This window comes from Vidua macroura, chromosome 14, assembly GCF_024509145.1.
Source record: "Vidua macroura isolate BioBank_ID:100142 chromosome 14, ASM2450914v1, whole genome shotgun sequence".
In the NCBI taxonomy this organism is placed as follows: Eukaryota; Metazoa; Chordata; class Aves; order Passeriformes; family Viduidae; genus Vidua; species Vidua macroura.
Genome location: NC_071584.1, coordinates 12,379,675 through 12,400,645, shown reverse-complemented (window position 1 = coordinate 12,400,645; position 20,971 = coordinate 12,379,675). Strand labels below are relative to the sequence as shown.

General features: G+C 43.6%; 1 protein-coding gene across 1 annotated transcript; it reads left to right on the top strand.

Moving 5' to 3' along the window:
- The first annotated feature begins 1,016 nt into the window (after positions 1–1,016).
- On the top strand, positions 1,017–20,032 carry SLC25A43 (solute carrier family 25 member 43). Its single transcript, XM_053990037.1, has 5 exons — positions 1,017–1,355; positions 3,752–3,993; positions 4,946–5,118; positions 16,683–16,817; positions 17,856–20,032. The coding sequence occupies exons 1-5, from the start codon at positions 1,084–1,086 to the stop codon at positions 18,030–18,032; spliced, it is 999 nt and encodes a 332-aa protein (XP_053846012.1). The 5' UTR covers positions 1,017–1,083; the 3' UTR covers positions 18,033–20,032.
- The last annotated feature ends 939 nt before the right edge of the window (positions 20,033–20,971 follow it).

Genomic DNA, 20,971 nt, shown 5'->3' with positions numbered 1-20,971 from the left:
TGTTGTTTTTCTCCTCCTTGGTGGTTAAATGTTTTCTTCTCACCAAGAAAAGACAACACCATAAGTAGCTGAGTTCCTGGAGAGAGATGTAATTCTAGAGAGATGTCTTTTAGCTCTTTTATTGATCTAGGAATAGTCCGTTGGATCAGCAGCAGAGCATTCTTGCCAGAGGCAGACTGAGTCACCCGGCACTGTTCTGTTGGTTGGATGCGCTGTAAGAAGATACTGAACATAGCTTTCAGTTTGAGTGGAATTTTTCGGCTTGTTGGTTTGCGGTTTTTTTTGTTTTGTTTTGTTTTTTTTGTTGTTTTTTTTTTTTTTTTGTGTTTTTTTTTGTTTTTGTTTTTTTTGTTTTTTTTTTTTTTTTTTTGAGGGGAGGGTTTTTGTTCTGTTTTGTTTGTTTGGGGTTTTTTTGTTACAAGAAACAGAACATCCTGTTTTGGAGCAAATCTCTGCTACTACCTCCGTACTGGCTGTTATCTCCTCACTCCACAGATTCTGGTCTCAACTTCTATCTCCTTTCCACTTTCGTCTCACCCCTCCCTGTGCCTTTTTTTCTTTTCTCTGGCAGCACGTCAAGAAAACCTGAACTAATTGACCTCGTAAATCTTATTAATGATGATCACTCAGTTACTCAGTTCCAGCAGCAGCACAGAGTGCTTCAGGGGCAGAACGCGGTGTTTTTGTGTAGTCGTGCCGTTGCTGCATTCGCTCCTGTGGAAATACATTTAATTGTAAGGAGAAAGGAGTGTGTCCTGGGTGCAGCTGGGTCACTGTAGCGAGGGCGCTTTTTTCCAGCTGCATAAATGGCAATAATGTACTAATCCATGAATTCAGAGCAAACGGGGCTGGGAGCGCCGCCCGGGCTCACGCCGTTCCGCTCCGGCCGCTCCGCTCCGGGTTTTCCTTCCGCCTCCACAGCGCGCGCCCGGGGGCGCGCGGAGCCCCGCGCCACAGCGCCCCCCGGCGGCGGAGGCGGGCGGCGCCGCCCCCGCTGTGGCCGGGCCGGGCCGGGCCGGGCCGGGCCGCGCCGCTCGGTGCGCTCCGCTCCGCTCCGCTCCGCTCCGGCGGAACGGCGGGGCCATGGCCACCCTGCGCCGGGACGGCCGGGTCACCGCCCTGCAGCGCCTGGGCTGCGCCGGGCTGGCGGGCGCGCTGAGCCTCAGCCTGACGGCGCCGCTGGAGCTGCTGACGGTGCTGGCGCAGGTGGGCACCTGGCACTGCCGGCGGGGGCTGCGCGACGCCGGGCGCAGCCTGTGCCGCGCCGAGGGCGTGCGGAGCCTCTGGAAGGGGAACCTCACGGCCTGCCTGCGCCTCTGCCCCTACAGCGCCCTGCAGCTCGCCGCCTCCCGCCGGTAAGCGACCGGCCCGCGCGGGGCTCCGGGGGCTGCGCTCCCGCGCCGGCCTTCCTAACAGCGGGGCAGCGGATGGAGAGTGCCGAGTTTCGCCTGGTGGCTCTGTCTCTGCCGGCTGGTCAGCTGGGTGCGCGCCCCTTCTCCCCCAAGGCGCGGACCCTTGCTTGTAATTGTATTTACCTAATTTGTTCAGCGCGTAGCGATTGTTAGGGCCTGGTGATATGCCAGCAATTGCTTATAAAATCATAGGTATTCTTCACATGATGAAGGGTGAATAGTCTGTTAAAATTCTTTTGCTCCGGTTCATTTAGAAATTAAGTTACAGTGCAACTTGCGGGTGTGGTTGTCACATCTGTTCTTTGCAGCCAGTTTCTTTAATTAATTGGCACACTCAAGTATTTCTGTTGTATCAAAGAAAATAACAAAATCACAAGTCAGATATTTTTACCCTGTCATGCAGGAGTTGTTAAGCAAATTTGATCTGTTTTGATGTTGATATGTGACATTGTTTGTTTAAAGACCTTGTTTTTGATAATACACAGCTTTTAAACTAAGGTAAGTGCTGGAAGGACTGCAGCGGGATGAACATGGAGCGGTGCTGATGGAGCTCTGCCAACCATGTTGTTTCCTAGGATTCCCTTCTGCTGCCAGTATCTCTCAGCCTTTGCAGGGAGTGCCTGACTGTTTGCACACATCAGAATATTTTGCCACTCTGGAGGCTGGGCTTTTTTTTTTTTTTTATTGCAGTCAGCTGTTCATGGTAGCACATGACATTTCCACCCAGCTGGCTGCTGAGTTGTTCTGTTCTGGGCAGCAGCACAGCCCTGCTGGTGCTGCCAGCCTGCTGGGTTTGTCACTCATCTGTCTCAGCAAGTCATCCGCCCATGACTGCCTGCGCCCTTCAGGAGACCACAAATGAAGTGACCCTAAAACTGGGCAGCTTTTTTGTGCCATAATAGACACAGTGGTCAAACAAGGAGCAACATAATGCAAGTTGGAAGGTACAAACAGTAATTTAAATGCAATTTAAAATTCACAGAAAAGACAGTGTGTTGCACCAACATACAGCAGTTGATTTTGAGCAAAATAACTTCATTGTTTGTTCAGCTTGAAACAGTGTATTCCTTTTGCAAGGCTAAAGTTTGTGTCTAGTTTGTACAGGGTGTTCTGAATTATGGGTGGAAGTGGCTGCCAGGAAATTAAATTCAAAGTGCCTATGCTTAGTCCTTGATACACTATTTGGGGGTTTTGAAAAGTCTTTTCTACTGGGAGAATGGTGTGCATAAAGGCAAGAAGCACAAAAAGAGAAATGTTATAGGGCAGCTTAGGTAAACAGTCCCAGGAGAAGCAGCACTGAGCACAGTTTGCACAGACTTTTGTCTTTCCATGGCAGTTTTGTTATCAGGTAGTGCCTAGAGACACCCCTCCACCTTCCCCACGCATTTGTCCACATGCAGGAAAATCAGGCTGTGTGGGTTTAGGGACTGCATAAGACACACAGGAAAAAAGGTTTATGCCCTTTTGCTTCTGCTTGGCTGGGCTTTCTGCCCTGGGCACTCCCAGGTCTTGAGACAAGTAGATGCAGGGATTTGTCATGCAATAGAAAATGCACATTCAAGTGAAAAAACATCGACTGAGTGAGCAGTGACTTGTGAATATTTGCAAATTATTTTGTTCCGGACATGGTTACGCCATGCGGGTTAAATGTAGATGTGCTGTTTAGATGTTTTAGTTAATGCTGCCAAAATAGAATAATACATTTCTTTACCTCCAGCTAAAACTCTGAAGTGTTTTTACTTGCTTCTTGCTGCCTCCAGGACATTACTCCCTGATGTAGGAGTTTCCTGTGATAGAAAAGTCCTTCAATGCACCACAAATGTATGATTTGTGTGTAGCTTTTAAAACTGTGCTTCAATTTCAAATTTTCAAATTGAGACTTAAACTCCTGAGCATAATCGTGGCTGGACATAAGTATTCTCTGGAGGCGTGTCCCTGTGAACCTTCCTGTCCCCAGATAAGCAACAGAAGAAGATTCAGTTGCTCTCAGAAGGCCTGTGATGTCATTATCTACATATTTCCTCTTACGTGATAACCTTAACTGGCAGGCTGGACCAGTGTCTTTAACTGATGATCAGATAATTTATTGCAGATGTGTTTTGAATCATGGTAATTTTCATCCTCTATATGGAAATACAAAAGATTTTCATCTTGTAGATGGATGCCTGTGTGGTGTTACATATAATAAGATCTTGGATGAATCACATGCTAAAATTTCAATTCCTGCTGCTGAAGTGGCTTGTTGGAAAAACATTTGCATCAAGAATCATCTGCCTTAATTTTTCATGTGTTTTCTTCATAGTGTCATTAATAGTACTTCTTTTATGTGTTTGCTTTAGACTTGTAGCCCTTTTCATGGATGAGCAGGGCCATATTTCCCACTGGAGAGCCATCATGGCAGGAAGCCTGGCTGGCATGGTTGCCACCATCGTGACGTACCCCACTGACGTGATTAAAACACGGCTCATCGTGCAGAACCGGCTGGAACCATCTTACCAAGGAATTCTTCATGCTTTCTACAAGATCTATCATCAAGAGGGGCTCCGTGCGCTCTACCATGGTGTTTCACCAGCAATATTAGGTAAAGCAATAGTGGGGTGAAATCACCTCACTGCCTGGCTTTTGTTGCAGCTGTGCAGTGTGTTCATTTGCTCACTTGATTTCAAAAGCAAATAAGAATGTTTTCTTGTAGAAGATGTGGAGATTTTCAAAGCACTGCAGTACTGATAACCTTTGTTGCAGCTTTATTTCTTCAAATTAGGACCAAGTGTGTAGCATTTTATGTATGGTTAAGAGTTTAGCAAAATACTCTTTTCCTTCTTTTATAGATGATCTAATTGTGCTTGGATGCACAATTTTCACCATTAAACTCTTAAAACACATTTATACACACGCACACAGAGTGCCTGTAATTCCTGTTGAGTGTGAGAGTGTCTCCTGAGCTGTTCAGTGAAACCAGTGTGAGCTGTAGTGTATAGAAGGTGTGAAAAATGAAGATTAATTATATTCTCCCTTTACTTGAAATTATTTTTAATTATCTATTTACTCTGCATAGCCTTTAAAAATGCCATTTAACTGAGTCCACTTTTTCACAATATGACATTATATAAAATGTGTAACAGCAATAATAATAAACGTATAATCCCACTATAAAACTGATGAGAGCATGAAGCAAGCAAAAGAGGCCAGAAATATCCCTCATGAGCCTAACTGAAGACACAGCTCTGTTTACCTGTGCAAATGCTAGGGTTGGGTTGGAGTGGGAAAGAGCTTCTCAGAAGAGAGAACCTGGACACCTGACCTGTCATGAGACTATAGCAGTTAATAATTCTGACAACATGAACAGTCTAATAGGTAAATGTATGCCCCTGTCAGCATATCTAGATGGTACAATATGGATGTTTGGTGGTAAACCAGGGACTAAAGTTCTTCAAAATCTGGATTGGGTTTGTGGAATGTGAGGTGTAAATTGGCAGCAGCTCCTCTCTTAGTGTACAGTGTGTTGATTTAATCCTGTCTGGTTTGCTTTCTAGGTGCTGTCCCATTTTCTGCAGGCTCATTCTTTGTTTACATCAGTCTGGACACAATCTGGCAAGAACCCATCGTCCGTTTCACTCCTCTTCAGAACTTTGTAAATGGCTGTGTAGCAGCTGCTGTGGCACAGACACTTTCTTTCCCCTTTGAGACTGTCAAGAGGAAGATGCAGGTACAGAACATTCATGTTACCAGTACTTTGTCGTAGGTACTCGGTGCAAGAACTTGGGACAAGACTAGCCAGGTGATCATGGGTGCCACTTTATTTCCCTTACCAATAGGCTACAGAGACTTTGGTTTTGGTTTTGTTGGTTTTTTTTTGCTCGTTAGTGGGTTTTTGTTTGTTTGTTGTTTTGTTTTTAAACTCTGGGAATCATTGCTACGAATGGGCTGTTATACCTTTAATTTCAGTTCAAGTACTATCATGGGATATGTTTACGCTCTCAGACTCCACCGCTGTAGCTTTATTTCTTTCCTTTTTCATAGGAGTTCCATCAAATTCTCAAAATTCAGAATTGGCAAACCTTCAGTGAAAGTTTGAAAGTTTGCCAGCTGAAGAAATTCAGTCCCCTTGGTGGTAGGCAGGATGAATGAGATCCATGTGATTTTCAGAGCTTACGTGTCTGCCATTTATGCCTCACCACAAAACAAACTTGCTCAGTATTAAGCCTGCTGAAGGATCATTGTTCTTGTTCTTATTTCTGACTCCTCTGGTTAACAAGTGACTTACCAGCTGCAGATGCTGCTGTTTTCCTGGAGCATCAACAAAACGAGAGTTACTTCCTGATCTTTTCTCCAGAACTTTAACAATAATGATCTAAAAAAGACCCAAACCCCACAAAACAGCCACTATCCCACAGCTTCCATCTCGCTGACATAATTCACTTGCTGATGTTGAGTTTTCATTAGAACTTCATCAGTAGAGAGATAGTGAATAGCTTTCATCATATGGTCATTCTCTGGCAGGGGCATATGAATTTGGATTTTCAGCCTAGTTCCTGGGAATGTAGATTTATGGGAAGCTTTTATGATCTTATTAGAAAAACAGTCACTAATTGTGGCAGCCTTATATAGGTCCTTGCCCCCTTCGTCAAGTGCTAGCCTGGTTGGCAAGTCACAAGGTAGCAAAAGATCAGTGAAACTGGGCATTTCCCTCTCCTGCTCCCCGAGTTCCCCTTTTCAGGGCTCAGATGCTGTGTCACAGAGCCTTCACTGCCCTCTCTCCATCTTGTAGTAGAGAACCTCAGCAGGAGGAGAAAGGGGCTTTTATCAGACCAGCTCATGTAGCTGATGTGTCCAGAAGTCAAGGTTTAAATTGAGTGCTTCCATCAGGTATCTTATAAAATATTTCAGACAAGAAAGATTCTGAGCAGGAAAACTTGATCATTTTATCCAGCTGTACCAGTGGGTCTAAGAAAAGCAAATACTCCTTATAAGCCTTCTATTGCTTTATATCCTTAGGCTCACTGCAATACTCTTGCCCTGAAGAATAAAAGAAAATAAAGGCATTTACTGTGCTGTTTCCCTTTTAATATTTTCTGTCGATGAAGCACTTACTTGAACTCTCAGATTTTGTAATCAGTTCAGAAGTAGGTTTTGGCTGTAAGTGGTGCGATGTTTTGTGTCGGGCTGTGTCGTGACAGGCACGTGGAGAAGTGGGACAGGCACGCGTTCCATCTTCCTGCCACTAGGCCGTGCTCTTCACCGAGGGGAGGCTAAATCATCTGCTCGGCTCTTCCAGCAACACGAGAACTGGATTTATTGCCTAAATATGTAGGACTTGGAGAGGCTAAAAATACTTTGCATGAAAACAAAAGGCTCATCAACAGAGAGGGTTTCTTCCTCTTAAGTGCATTGCAACACCGAATAGTGATTCTCTGAGCTTAGAGAAACACCTCCTGTTCAGTGATTTATTCTGAAGGCATGGGAGAAAGCAAGGATATTTCAAAAGAGCAAGCTCCCTAGGTGTGAAGTCCTGTAATTTGTTGGGTACTAGAAATTATTTAATTCATGTAGAATTGTCCAGAAAAGAGACCTGTTGAAAATTGCAACCCACACTGATACCAAGAGCGCACTGGAACTCCTGCAAGGTTATCCAAGAAGTTTGGGTTTTCCAATTAGCACCAGGGTATGGCCCAGCTTTGCAGAGATCAGCTCTGCTTTGTGCTTGCTGGTCTGTGCAGTTTGTAGGGTGCTGGTCAGAAGAGAGAAATGCCTAGTACAGCACCAGGAAAAGTGTCATGGAAAGGGATGGACCTAGAAAGGGGGAGAATAAAGAAAAGGAAAAGAACTTCAAGACATCTCAGATTTCTGTAGAAAATGGGGGAGCAGATACTTCTGATCAGTTTTTCTCACACATCTTATTCTGAGCCACCTCTGTTTAGTGATTTGGTTTTCTGGCCAATAGAAAGAGGGGGCTACCAAAGCCTTCAGCTACCTCTGGGCCTGGTGTGTGCTCTGCAGTGCACGTGGAGAAGTGCTGGGCTGTTTTTGAAGCGGTGAATGCTGGGTTTATGGTCTATGAAGAGGAACCCAGCCTACTGTGGAAGTCAGTATGAAATTCCTTTTCCCTACCTTTTGTCCCACCAGCCTGACAGATGGAAGGAGTATGTTGCTAAAGAAGATTTTTCCAATGAAGCTGATGGTGATGGGGAGCCAGAGAGTTGTAAGACAATCTCAGGAGCTTCAGAAACTTAGAAAATAGGACAGAAGGCTGTCTCCATAGATTCTGGGGTAGAGTACAAGCATGAGACCAGGACATCCCGTTCAGATCTTTACCTGATGTGCTAGGCAGTCTTAGAAGAGTTACCTCCATTCAATTCATCTGGACAGTGCTTGAATTGTTTGCATAGACTAGGAAATGAATTCTGCTATGGGAGGAAGGATAAGATGCTATTTTTAATCTCCATTGTAATAATCTTGCTTCCTCCTTTCTTACTTTAAATATCTGAATCCTACACTTCTGACGTTGGCTGCTTCTGTCACTGACAGCTGTGGGAGTAGGAGCTGACTGTCAGTGAACAAGTCTTGAGGAAGAATTGTGTTTTGGTGATGCTTTAGGATGTCAGATTTGCTCTGTAATCATGGCTTCTTCCACCTTTGCTGTTAGAATTAGCTTTATCAAGTTTATTTTTTTTTAAGATGCTTGAATGTTTTTCTTAAAATAAATGTTAATTAATATGAGTAAATCTTACTGAATATTTGAGTCCTCTATGTTATGCTTATCCTAATTTTATTCCTTTGTCTTCCTTTTTTCACTTTGCTCCTGATTGGCATGTTAGAGAATTCAGAGGTACTGTATGCATGTTTCAGCATGGAAATATGGCTTTTGTTGTGCAACTGTAGAAGGGGATTCATGAAAGAGAGGGGAATGCTCTATAAGTAAGTGTTTTCCTGACTTACTTTTATGATGTTTCAGTTTCTGAACAAAAACTTACTCATCTTTATATTATTCTGACTGTTATTCTTGGCTTTCCTTCCTTACCTCACAATAGGTGAGGTTCTTTGTTAAATCCAGTTTCTAAGCCATATTCAAGTACTGCCCTTTTTACCTTGCAGACTTGCATACAAGAACACTTTTTTCTTTTTCAGTTTTTTTTCTACCTTTTGCATGTAACTTTTACTTTGAATGAGTCTGGGTCTGAGGAAGTACTGGTCATGTTTCTACTTTCCCACGTCTTTTTTTGGCCAATGATAACCTTCATAATTGCCTATTGGACTGAGCTGTGGCATTTCAGTAAGGGAAGATGAATTTAAAGCTGTTCCAGGCTGTACAGAAGATTATTATTAGAATGGCATCCATGCCAGGCTATGTATGGAACTGAAAACATACAAACACACAAATGGTCAATGCAAACCCAACAGCCAAGTTTGGCACTTCCCTCTGTGCTCAGAGTGTGCAGAGGTGGGCTCAGACACCCCAGAGTGGCACTTCTCAGCCTCCATCCCAGACTGATCTGTGACCTTGGTAGTTTTTTAAGTAAAATGCACAAAGATGTCCTTAAAGCTTCATAGATACTCCACAGTTACTCCTCACCTGCTTGCATGAAAAAACTTTGCATTGTTTTCAGAAGCTTAGCCCTGTCTTTAATATCTTTGACTAAAACCTTTCTTAAACTCTCCTTCACTGGTAAATGCTACTCAGGTATAGCTTTGCCATCAAACCCATGTAATACAGAATAAATCATACTGTCAGTAAAGTGCAGGGTTCAGCACATTTTTGGTGTTGACTGCACTGCATCCTTAAGCTGTGAGGACATCTCTGTGGGGAAGGCATTGTTCAGTGCTGATCTTTCTGGTTCAAAATGCAGGCTTTGACTTTGTTTGTTTGCAGGAGTGAAGCAGGCTTACTGGTTTTGGTTAGTGTAGATTGTTGCCATGCATCACCCAAGAAGTGGCCTCTTTTCAAATTCAATCAGTTTGGCCTGACTGCCTGTAAATCTGCAACGTGTTTTGGGATTTTTGTTGGATTTTTTTGTTCTTTGGAACACAAGATGCTCTGCCAATGTGAAATCAGATGTAAGTTATGTAAATGCTATGTGTTAATAACATGAAAAAAACTAAGCAGTCATTTCCTTTGTGAGGTACCCTGTTTAAAGTAAAACCTCTCTTTTAAAAGGAATACTGTTATTTAAGTATTCGTTTTAAAATAGTCCCCTTGCACGGTAAAAGTCAGTCTAGCAGGAACCCAGTGGCAGGGTTAAAGAGTTTTGAAAAAGAATGATAAATGTTCCTTCTCTCTGCTGAGATGACGAGCAGTGCTCCTGCTTTGCTTAAGCATGAGTGACTTGCAAAGAGTTCTGTCATTGGGACAGTCACTGGGTGGCGTGCAGCCTCTGGAAGCTCACAAGCTGTAGTGTCACTGCTGGTGGTGAGATCTGTGTTCTTCTCAACTGGGAATATGAAAGTTATTGGAGTCATGAGCTGGTTTAAAACTAAGAAATCCATTTTGGATCATGTGGTTCACACAAGATCTCAAAAGTGTACATGCTCTGAGACTTTGGGCAGGAAGACCTTTTAATAGGAAACAGCAGGAAACAAAAGTTTTCAGAAATCGAGCCATTTGACCACACAAATTCCATCGTGTGGAAGCAAATAAGGAGCAATATTACTACTTCTAATATGATTTCCTCATATAAGGAGGCTTATATGGTTGCTAGCTGTCTGTCCTAGTCCTTGCCCCCCCAATAACTTTTGATTCTGCTATGCAGCTTCAAGTAAACTTGACAAGAGTGGAGATTTCAGAGACAGGAACCTCCATCAAGTGTTGTGAAAACAAGTGCACAGATAGGTGAAATATTTAGTCTCACCTCTAAGGGGGAGGTGCAGTGTTCTTACTTTCCTTACTTCTCTTTTTGATCTCACGCTCACCTTCTTCTTGTTGCTGGGATTCAGGCATCAGCCAGGTTCCCATGCCCTGGGTAAGACCAGCCTGGTTCCTCTGGTTATCAGCAAATAGATAATAGATGACAGATTCTGGTTGTGGTAAAATCCCTTCTTTCCTTCTCTTTTTTACTATATCTGAATACTTTGAGCTACCTGCAATTTTTGTTGTTTCATTGATGTTGCTAAAAAGATATTTTATACCACTTTCTTAAGCTATTGCAGAATGCTGCTCTGCTGCTTAGGGAATTATTTGGTCTGCTAAATGGTCGAGACAATGCCTGAAAAAAGCTATGGAGCATAACGTAGGCTTTGCCTTCTGTAACAGCCTAGATCAGCTTTTATGAATCTGAACAAATCTCAGAAGCAGCATTTCTCTTAGATCCCCAGACTTCCATAGGAGAAAAGCATGAGGACTGACTCTCTGTCAAGTTGGAACACTGAACAGTGTTAGCAGGAGAACTGGATAAGAGGAAGAAATTGTAGATCAAGAATTGGAAGCAGGACTGGGCTGCTTTAACTGTGAGATCTGCCTTGACTCTAAACCTGTTCACCCCAGAAGCTGTGGTGTGATGATTATGTAATACCGTGAGGTAGATTAGCTTTGCATTGCAACACAGTGGCCTGCTGAAGAAAAGCAGGAAAACACATTGCACCTGTTTGAAATGCAGCAAGTCTGAAGGATGGCAAGAATGCAATTCTCTCCAAATGATCTCCCCAGCCACTAAAGTGGCCACCATGCTCCCCATGAGATTTGGTAGTGCCAGCTGATCATGTCTGCCAGCCTCTTACAGTGCCTCAGCTTTGTCATCAGTGTGGTGTGAGTGAGAGCTCTTTAATCTGCTTTGGGACAGATCAGATGGGGTAACTCAGCCCACCTTTTTAAACTCCATAAGCTCACCCAGCAGACAGGACCTGACACAGGCTGGGTTTGCTGCTGCTCACACACAGCTATTACAGCCATAACTTTAATGCAATACCGTCTCTGGAGGTACAGCTAGTACTGTTACCCCCCAGTTATACAGGACAGCCTTGTATCCACTTGTCTGTGCAGAGAGTGATGTACCTGTGACATGTGAGGTGACTAATTATGGAAAACACTCCATAAACAGGAGCTAAAACTTGATTAACACGCTCTTGATGGCCACAACAACCCCCTGCAGTGCTACAGGTGCTCAGGGGACAGAGTGGCTGGACAGTGCCCAGGCAGAAAGGGACCTGGGGGGACTGGTCAACTGAACATGAGCAGCAGTGTGCCCAGGTGGCCAAGAAGGCCAGTGACATCCTGGCCTGTATCAGGAATAGTGTGGCCACCAGGAGCAGGGAGGTCATCCTTCCCCTGTATTCAGCACTGGTGAGGCCACACCTCGAGTGCTGTGTCCAGTTCTGGGTCCCTCAGTTTGGGAAGGATATTGAGATGCTCAAACAGATCCAGAGGTGGGCAACAAAACTGGTGAGGGGCTTGGAACACAAGCCCTGTGAGGAACAGCTGAGGGAGCTGGGGTTGTTCAGCCTGGAAAAAAGGAGACTCAGAGGTGACCTTATCACTCTCTACAACTTCCTGAAAGTTGTAGTCAGATGGGAGTTGGTCTCTTCTTGCAGGCAACAACTGACAGAACAAGAGGACACGGTCTTAAGATGAGTTAAACTTCCCCTATGCCGTGGGAAATTTAGGTTAGAAAAAAATTCTTCACTGAAAGAGTGATTGGGCAGTGGAATCATCTGCCCAAGGAGATGGTGGAATCACCATCCCTGGACATTTTTAAAAAAAGACTGGATGTGGCACTTGGTGCCATGATTTAATTGATGAGGAGGTATTAGATCATAGGTTGGACTTGATGATCTCAAAAGGTCTTTTCCAACCTAGTTCGTTCTGTGATTCTGTGATTCTTTTATAGGCGATTTATTTTGATTTTGTGTAAATCCTTAACTCATCCACATAAGGCAAATGGAAGTATGACCTGTGAAAAGCCCCAGTCCTGTTAAAAATTAGTTTTCTCCTCAGTTCCTAGATAGGCAGCAGGAGATGCAGGAACTAGCATTGCCATCCACTGTGTGAAGTGTGGGACCAAGCCAGTCTGCCTAAGGTTTTGCACCATTAAATAAATCAGTGTTAATGTGCATGAAAACGATGCACCTATTTGTAGGGCTTTAGCTGAACCATTGTGAGGCATTTGGAAGCCACCCAGAGCTGCCCATGCAAGGGGTTTGCACTGCCTTGAGGAAAAAGACTTCTGTATTAAAGACTTCTTCATATGGCAGTGTTAAAGCAGAGGAAGCTTAGGCTCAGCAGCAAAGGAGGGATTCTGCAACAAACTGTGAAGCCTCAGGGTACAACAGGCCTGGTGATATATATTTAAAGCAAAGAATCAAGCTTTTGACCAAGCATGAAGCTGTTTTGCTCACTTGGTGCCATTCTTCCCAGAAAGGCATGATTTGTTCCCAGTTCAGGTTACAGAGGAAGGGACAAGGTGTTCCTGGAATGCAGGACGCTGGAGGTCAGCTGTGCTGTGCTGCTCTGAACTGACTGTATCCTGATAGCTTGCCATGGTTTACCTTCCTCTGTGCCTAAATACCTTTGGGTGGACTTTAACCAGGGGTAAGTCAGCATTATTAAACCACTGACAGGGAATGACTGTTGGGTAAGGCTGACCTTTAGGAGGAAGAATTTATTAAGCCCAAGAGGATGCTTTTTCCCCAAAATATTAACATGTATTTACACTTCAATTTTTTTTTCATTGTAGTGGAATGAAACGCTCTTTCAAGCATCCAGTCTTCACTTGAGTAAAATTCCTGTTGACTGGAGTGGTACTAACTTGAATGAAAACTGCAATCCTTGACCTTCAGTTTCCTTTGAACTACAGCTGCACTTGCCTGCTGCATGTGCCCTTATTAACCCAGACTACAAAGATTTCTTTTTTTAGCTTCCAGATTAAGAGTGTGAACTCTTGAGCTGTGTGTAAATTATCTTCCTGTACTTTTTTTTTTTTAAGTGATCAGAAATGTAGGACACCTGAATCTGTTGAAAATATGTAAATAACAAGCAGTTTTACTCTCTCCACCATCAGGGTGGCATACCACTGATGACAGCTATTAACTGTTAGTTACCTTCCATACTCTGTGCAAGAGTAATGCATACTCAAAAAATAAATAGTAAATATTTGTACCAACGGACTTTATGAACAGGGAAAAGGGGGGAAGTACATGAATTAAATACATTAATTCATAGTCTCTGATACATGTGAATACAAATAATTGCAAACCAAAATGTCCCAAAAAGCAAGTGAAAAGTTTTTATTTGCGCAGGTGTGGGGCTGATGGAGGTCATTGAAAAGGTCTGTGAGATCAGTTCCCAGAATGGGATTATGTTGTTGTGGCAGTCACCTCATAATGCAGACAATGGGAAGACAGTGTCTGAGAGTCTTCAGGTAACAATTACCTATAGCAATTAACCTGCAGTCATGACACTGCACCCTTATTTAAGTATTTTGTTTCTTTTAAAAGAATATTGCATGCAGGTAGTTGAGCATTTTTTTGTACATCTCTCTTGGGTTTTGAGTGTAGCAGTAGAGCAGTGCTACCTCTGTGGATGTGTTGCAGTGACATAATCAAATTGGAGGGCTCTGGATATAAAAATACTGTGTTTGTGAGAGAGCAAGTGGAGGCAATTCTGCATTTGATGTGCTTTAATCATTTAGAGAGCCCACTGTCCATCAGAGGTAAAAAGAGAAGCAACTTAGCCCTGCTACTACTATGAGTAACACCTTGGCTCTCTTTTATCAGCACAAGGAGCTTTATCCCCAGCCTCCTGCAGTTTGAGACAGCTGTAACTGGGAGGAAGGAAGTCTTCAAAAGAAACAGGTTTCCATGCAGCAGCCCATACTGTAAAGGGGTGTCAAAAGCAAGGAATTCCAGCTGCTTTGAGGTGCATGAAATTCTGTGTCATAAACCTGACCTTTTGGGGATGAGATTAGCTGTTTGATTTGTATGTCATGGTAGGTTTCTGCAAAAGAGGTAGAAAAACCAGTTTGGTCTCTTTTGTTCCTTCCATTTTCTGGCTCTGGTGCCATAGGGTGGTTGTGAGGGTTGCAGTGTGGTGGATATGCTTAGATGAAAAACCACCAAAACCCACAGCTACTCTTTTTCATGAACAACGGTGCCAAATGAAACACATTTGCAGTATTATTCTTTTATTAATACGTTTTAACTTCATTTAGATATGTTCCAAAATATTGAAGTTTTAATTACACACTGATACAGTTTTTAGTTTTCCTCTTGCAGTAAGTGATTCTGAGATTCTGTGGACAATTGTTATTTATTGACTGTGTGTAGGATCCTAGAAGCATACAGAAAAGAAGCAGAAAGGCTGGCAACACATACTTTACTTCACAGACTGAAATCTTAGAAACAGCTCTGTCTATGGGGAATGGTACTATAAATAATTTCAGTAAACTTCTCAAGGTCAGTATCTATGGGCAGATTGGAAATCTAGAGGCTTGACTTACCTGTTCCTTTTAAACTGCCTTCTGGAGGTGTTTACTGTGTTACTGAAATCTGCACTGTGCTTGTCACTTCTTTTGGTGTTGCAGGCAAGAGTACTGTAATCAAACCTTTGATCTGTGCCTTTGCAATGTGTACAGTAATGAAGGGGATTAAGTCAAACTCACGCAGTTAAATTCTGGCAGGCCATGCCCTGCCTACCACAAAGGGACTGAAAAAGGAAGGGAATCACATGTTAGTAGCATTCTTGTGTTCTTGAAACATTTCAGAAACCTGTCTTTCTTTACTGCTTGCCTGCTTATAAATTCATTTACCAAAAAAAAAACCAAAAAACAACCTTTTGGAACCTGACTGACAGTCCAGAAAGCAGAGTAGGGTTTTGAATCCAGTTCTCCTGTGACTGCTGTTGCATTTTTAGGGATAATTTAATAATTTTAGTTTTCTTATAAGCATTACTGGTGCTAATATCACCATTCTTATGGAACTGGTTTCTGAAGTCTCATTTTGAGCACTCAGCATCTTCTGCAGTACAGACATGAAAATCTTTGTGCAGAAGGTTTTTACCTGTTATCTGCCATAAGAGGTATTCACATGCATTTCAATCAGGCAGGAAAAAAAAAAGAGAAAAAATTATGATCTGTGGTTTTTTAAACAAAGAAGACATGCCCTTAGTGTGGGGGTTATCAGGGGTTTTTTTTCAGCCTTTAAATTTTAACAGTAGACTTGCCAGTAATTATTTGATTAGCAATCTCTCTTATATACACAGAGCGTGTGTTTTGATCTGTTTGCCTTTCCAGCATCTCAGTTGCCAAGTATTTGAAATGCTATGGCTAAGGCACCTAGAAAATCTCATCACCACTTGTCAGTTGATGAGGCTTGTCATAGGCTTAGCAGCTCTGAGAAGCTGCAGGTTAGTCTGGACAAGGAGTGACAAATCGCTACACTGTGTGGTGTTTCAGATCATGATACCCATATTCATCCACCACTTAACTGTACAAGCCCCATTTTTATCAAACTTCTACCTTAGGATGATCAGTTTGCAAGTCATCAATCTGTGTCCTGAGGCCCCTGACACCGAAGTATCACTTGCCATGTGCTTGAGTGAAACCCTGATTTGTTGATGCAAAATAAATCCATGGCTGCATGGGCACAGATGGATGAGGATGGGATTATTCAAGGTCAGGTTATCCTGTCTGCTAACGCAGCAGGAGATTAATGAAGAAGGATTTAGCTGTTAAAAATGACCAACTACACTTCTTCCATGTGAACAGACACTGTAGTGCAGTTGGAAGTTCAGCTGCCAGCCAACAGGATTCTCCCCAGGTAACTTTAAGTAGTCCCTATCAACTGAGCAAATTGATATGGGAGCATGGGCACCAACTGCTCACCTCAGCCCTTGGTGGGCCTGAACAGCCTGGTCTGAAATCTCCATCCTTCCATTTCTGCTGTGCTGCTGCTCCTCAGCCTGTAGTGCAGTTTGTGCTTCTCACAGCAGTGCAGGCACAGCCTCAGCAGCCAGAGACAAGTCAGCTGGTTTGATCAGGGTTACAGGAAGGCAGTGTGGCTCCAACCTTCCCTCTCATAGTGTTCCACTGCCAGGAGTGTGAAATATTTCTAGTAGTGACATGGTACAAAAGGAGGTGGCTGTGTGAAATTACTGTTCGCTTTCATTCCTATCAAAGAGTGAGTTCTTTCCCTTTATATTTTAATGCAAATTAGATACTGTTGGGAGGAATCCAGATATGTCTATTGAAACCTGGTGTTGACTGTTCCTTATATACAAGGATGGAGAAAATAATTAATTACTTTGGTTTTCTCTGCTTGTTCTAAATCCCTCTGGGTGTCTCTTGACAGGCTCAGAGTCCTTGGCTTCCCCACTATGGAGGAGTTGATGTCCATTTTACTGGCATGGCTGACTGCTTCCGGCAAACTGTGAAGAACAAAGGTGTGCTTGGACTTTGGAGTGGACTCACACCCAGTCTGCTCAAGGTGAGGTTTTGCTTTCATCCCAATCAAATACTATCCTGAAAGAATCAAGACAGTTTTGGGCAGTTGGGGATAGAAAGCTTATGACATACCTTTGTACTTAGTAGCTTGTAGATGACAGAATCAGTGACAAAACAGGTTATAAACCAGCCTTGGAACTTGGTTTGGTTGTATTTCTCCAAATGCAAGCTTGGTTTCTAGATGTCACCACTTGAAAGTTCATTTCAACATCTTTGAAGGGGGTGCTCCTAACACACAAGGTGTGGAATGGATGAGGGATTGCAAGCAATCCACTTAGGAAAGCTAAACTAGTTCTCCTCCTGACCCGAGCTTCAGTAATTTGACATGTTGTAGTAAGCTGTAAAAAAGTGTGCTTGTATAAGCCACTTGCCCAGAAGTCCAGAGCAGTGCTTTCAGCCAGCTATTTAATGCATGTGTAGCAGTTACTGCAGCCTTTGCTGAGTTGAAAGCATGAAATGAAGAATGGTAGCTTAAACAGAAGGTTTAATTTAATTTACATAAATACGTTTTATAGTGCTGTGATGAGGATTACCTACATAGAGTACTACAAGTCAGCTAATGAGTGCTAATGAGTGACAGTAGGATTGATTGTAATGGCCTGCCTGTGACTGCCTTACCTTAGCTGATACAAAGCCAGTGGCCCTGGAGCTGCTGGTTCTGCATAGGGCAAAAGAAGAAAATTGTGGAGTCACTCCAGTGTATGTAGAATAAATTCCACATTTTCTGCCAGGATTTGCTGAGATTGCTAGGATATGCTTGGGTATTTGACAAGTTCTGGTGATCTATAGGGTAGCACAGACCTTCTTCCTCACAATATTGCTATAAATTAGTTATGTAACAACAATAAACTCCTACTTTTAGCACACTGCAGCTGCCAGCATAGCTTGAGATGAGACTGATTTTATATAAATGAGGACAAGGTCAGACCTGAAGTCCTAGAAGTTCCCTTTTCTTAAAACATCTAAGCTATGGATGTTTTAAGTGAATCTAATTTTTTTTCTTATATTGCTTTTTTATCAGATTGTGCCATACTTCGGTGTTATGTTCAGCACCTTTGAATTCTGCAAGCGGGTTTGTCTCTACAGAAATGGTTATATTGAATCTCCTTTAAATTACAAGCTAACACCTGGCGTTGACCAGAGCTTACACCCACAAGAACTGAGAGAATTAAAGCTCCTCCGGAGGGAAAAATTTTGAGCCAAGGAAATCAGCACTTGAAAACTGACATCAGCGTGTCCACTGCAGATATACAAAAACTTTCTTAAGGAACTTTGCAAGAAAGACATGCTGAGCTACAGGTACTGACATTTCAGTGGACTGCATGGTTCTTGTAGTGAGACACCTGTGACAGGAAAGAATAAATCTGTATTGTATTTGCTGAATGGATATAAAGAAAATGTCTGGCAAGCACATACTGAAGAGGAAAGATGCAACTAGTTTAAAAACTCTATACTACTGGAACTTGAAATGGCATTATTTTAGGTGCTTTTAAAAACTGAATAGCCATTTGAGATTAAACCAGGTGTAGAAAGGCAAGAGAATAGAGATGAGAGTATAAGTTGTCTCCAAAAACATTAAGAAAATGGATTTTCTTAAAGCAATCTGAGATAGCAAGTCAGCCAAAAATAATAAAAAATAATAAAATACATGCAACATGCAAGAATTTCTACTGAAATCTCCAGGTTGTTTAGTGATACTGTGTGGATGTGGCATTCTACAGAGTCAGAATTAGTCTTAGTTCAGTCACACTCCCAAATCCACCCCTTAGTTTTTGAGATGTACTTGAGAATAATATTTTTGTCTGAATCTCCAGCATAAAGATGAAAGTATGCTGCTGCAACTGTGCTTTTGCTAAGACAGAACTGCAATGCAGTGGACTGTAATGCACTGGAATGGCAATCTTGCAAACTTAAGTGCATACTCAGAAATATTCCTCCCTTTCTCACGCATTGTTACTGCATGTATGTGAATTACTTCACACTTTGAAAAATAATCTTCCTGAAGTCCTCTAACTGAAATATTTCCTGGAAAATGCCGTTCTCAAATGTGTTGGGTATTTCAGAGCCACAAACTCTATCATGTTGTTTAGGTACTTTTAAAGTTCTATTTTTTTATTAGAGCACTTTTTAGTTCCAGTGCACAGACCTAGGCCTACTATGCTGCTCTGAACTTGCACAGGGAATAGCACTGTGCACACCACCTGTGATTGATCCACTTGAACCCTGTGCTCCAGGGGCTGCAGACAGGTCCTGTAGGTAGGACAGGAACCTCTGCAAGAGCACCAGGTTACTGCCAGTGCCACTGCCACAGATGGGCCTCTTGGGAGCTTTGGGACAACAAAAGATCATCTTGTGTTATATCTGAGGAGCTGTGGTGTTGCTCCAGTTCCTTTGTAGAAATTCAACTATGGAACAGCCCCATCCCAGTGCCTTCTGATAGAAAACCCAAACCCCATGTCCATGTGGGAAGCTGGCTGGAATTCCCATACCCTGGCAGCATGGGAGTTACAGCAGCTCACACAGGCGTGTGCACACTGGCTCCAGCCTGAGCTGCAGCAGCCTGGGCTTGGCACAGCATTTGCTGCTTTACACAGCTCCTCATCTGTGGTTTTGCACTGTTTATAACCCCTGATGGGTGAAAATAAGTAAATCTCAGAAACTGCTTGGTTAGAACATGTCACAGCAGGATGAGGCATTGGCAAATCCATGCAGGAACAGTCTGTAACTGTGGAGAGAAACTTGCAGAAAGATTTGGGATAACTGTAAGGCCTGCCTTACACCTAGAACTAATTGTTGATGTATCTTACAGCTGAAGTCTTGCAGTATCTCTCTTAATGGACTTGCTCTGTTCTGCTGCAGTGGTGCTTCATACTGATTTTTTTTCTCAGCAAAGAAATGCAGGTATAGAAAGCAAAAAGTTGAGATGGTAGAGAGCAGATCTGGTGTCTCATGTATCACACTGAGGCTGTAAGTGCTTTTGATTCTAATCAACCTGCCTAGTGACCATGTTTCTTTCTCTGTGCCTCAGTTTTCCCATGGGCACAGTGCAGGTAATAATACTGAGACTTACTGGACATGTATGGATATGGAGATGTGAATTGTAAGCATGTTGGGGAGGAAAGGATTTCTTGCCTTGTCCAAGAATACCTGTATGGTTTTTACTAACACTGTATTTCTAAATAGATTTGAAAGATTGAATGGGTACATATGAATGTCTGATCAATTCTTCAAACCTTTTAAGTGTCAAGTGAGTTAAAGTTACCTCTAATTGTTTCTGATGTGCTACTACCACCTTTGTATCATAGTGCACTCCTACAACCTATCAAGCACTAACCTTTTATCAACCAAGCCTGTCCTTTGTAACCACAAATACACGTGATAAATCCCCAAAAGGCAGCACTAAAATATTTAAGATGTCACTGAAAGAAAGCCCTTTGTCAGTGGAGCACTAACATGTGCAATGGTGTATGACCATGAAGAACCAGTCAATAGCAAGGCTAAACTCTTGGACAGGTGAAGTTCTACTCGAGTGACGTTTGGATGCCGCTGTGTGATGGGGGGCGGGTTGTACCTGCTGGGCTGTGCTGAGCATGTGTCTGAGCATCTCAGCTGAGCTCAGCACTGTGACTGCACAGGGGCTCGGTCACTGCTGGGTGCGGGTGACCGTATCCCGAGGGGTCTGCGAGCGCGGCTCTCGGCAGCTGAGGGGGGGGGGGCTGAACGTGTCCGTAGATGAAGCAGCCTCAGAGCCCGCCCCGTTCCAGCCTGCGCCGCGGCTGTGCTGTGCCCGCCCGCTCCCGCCATGGCATCGGGATGGCGCAGAGGGGCCGGGGCTCGTGGTCACGGATGGCCCCGTCACCGCCGTGTGGTGTGCCCGGGGTAGGGATAGGCGCTGTGACCGGGCCAGGGCCGCATTTATGTCCTGCCCGCGGTGCTGGTGGGATCCTCCACGCCGAGATGTCCCGTCCCGGCGTGCTTTATCCCGGTACCTCCCGTTCCGCGGTGCCCCGTCCCGGTGTGCTCATGCCGGGATGTCGTGTCCCGGGGAGCTCCGTGCCCTCACCGCGGCCATGTGCCCCCCACCGCTTCCACCGGCGGCCCCGTCCCCCTGCGGCGGCCACGCCCCCTGCCGCAGCC

Bases quoted from the DNA above. Each gene is read 5' to 3' on its own strand.
- SLC25A43 (XM_053990037.1), top strand. From the start codon at position 1,084: ATGGCCACCCTGCGCCGGGACGGCCGGGTCACCGCCCTGCAGCGCCTG. The intron at 5,119-16,682 runs GTACAGAACATT...GTCTCTTGACAG, and splicing joins CTGTCAAGAGGAAGATGCAG to GCTCAGAGTCCTTGGCTTCC. The intron at 16,818-17,855 runs GTGAGGTTTTGC...CTTTTTTATCAG, and splicing joins TCACACCCAGTCTGCTCAAG to ATTGTGCCATACTTCGGTGT.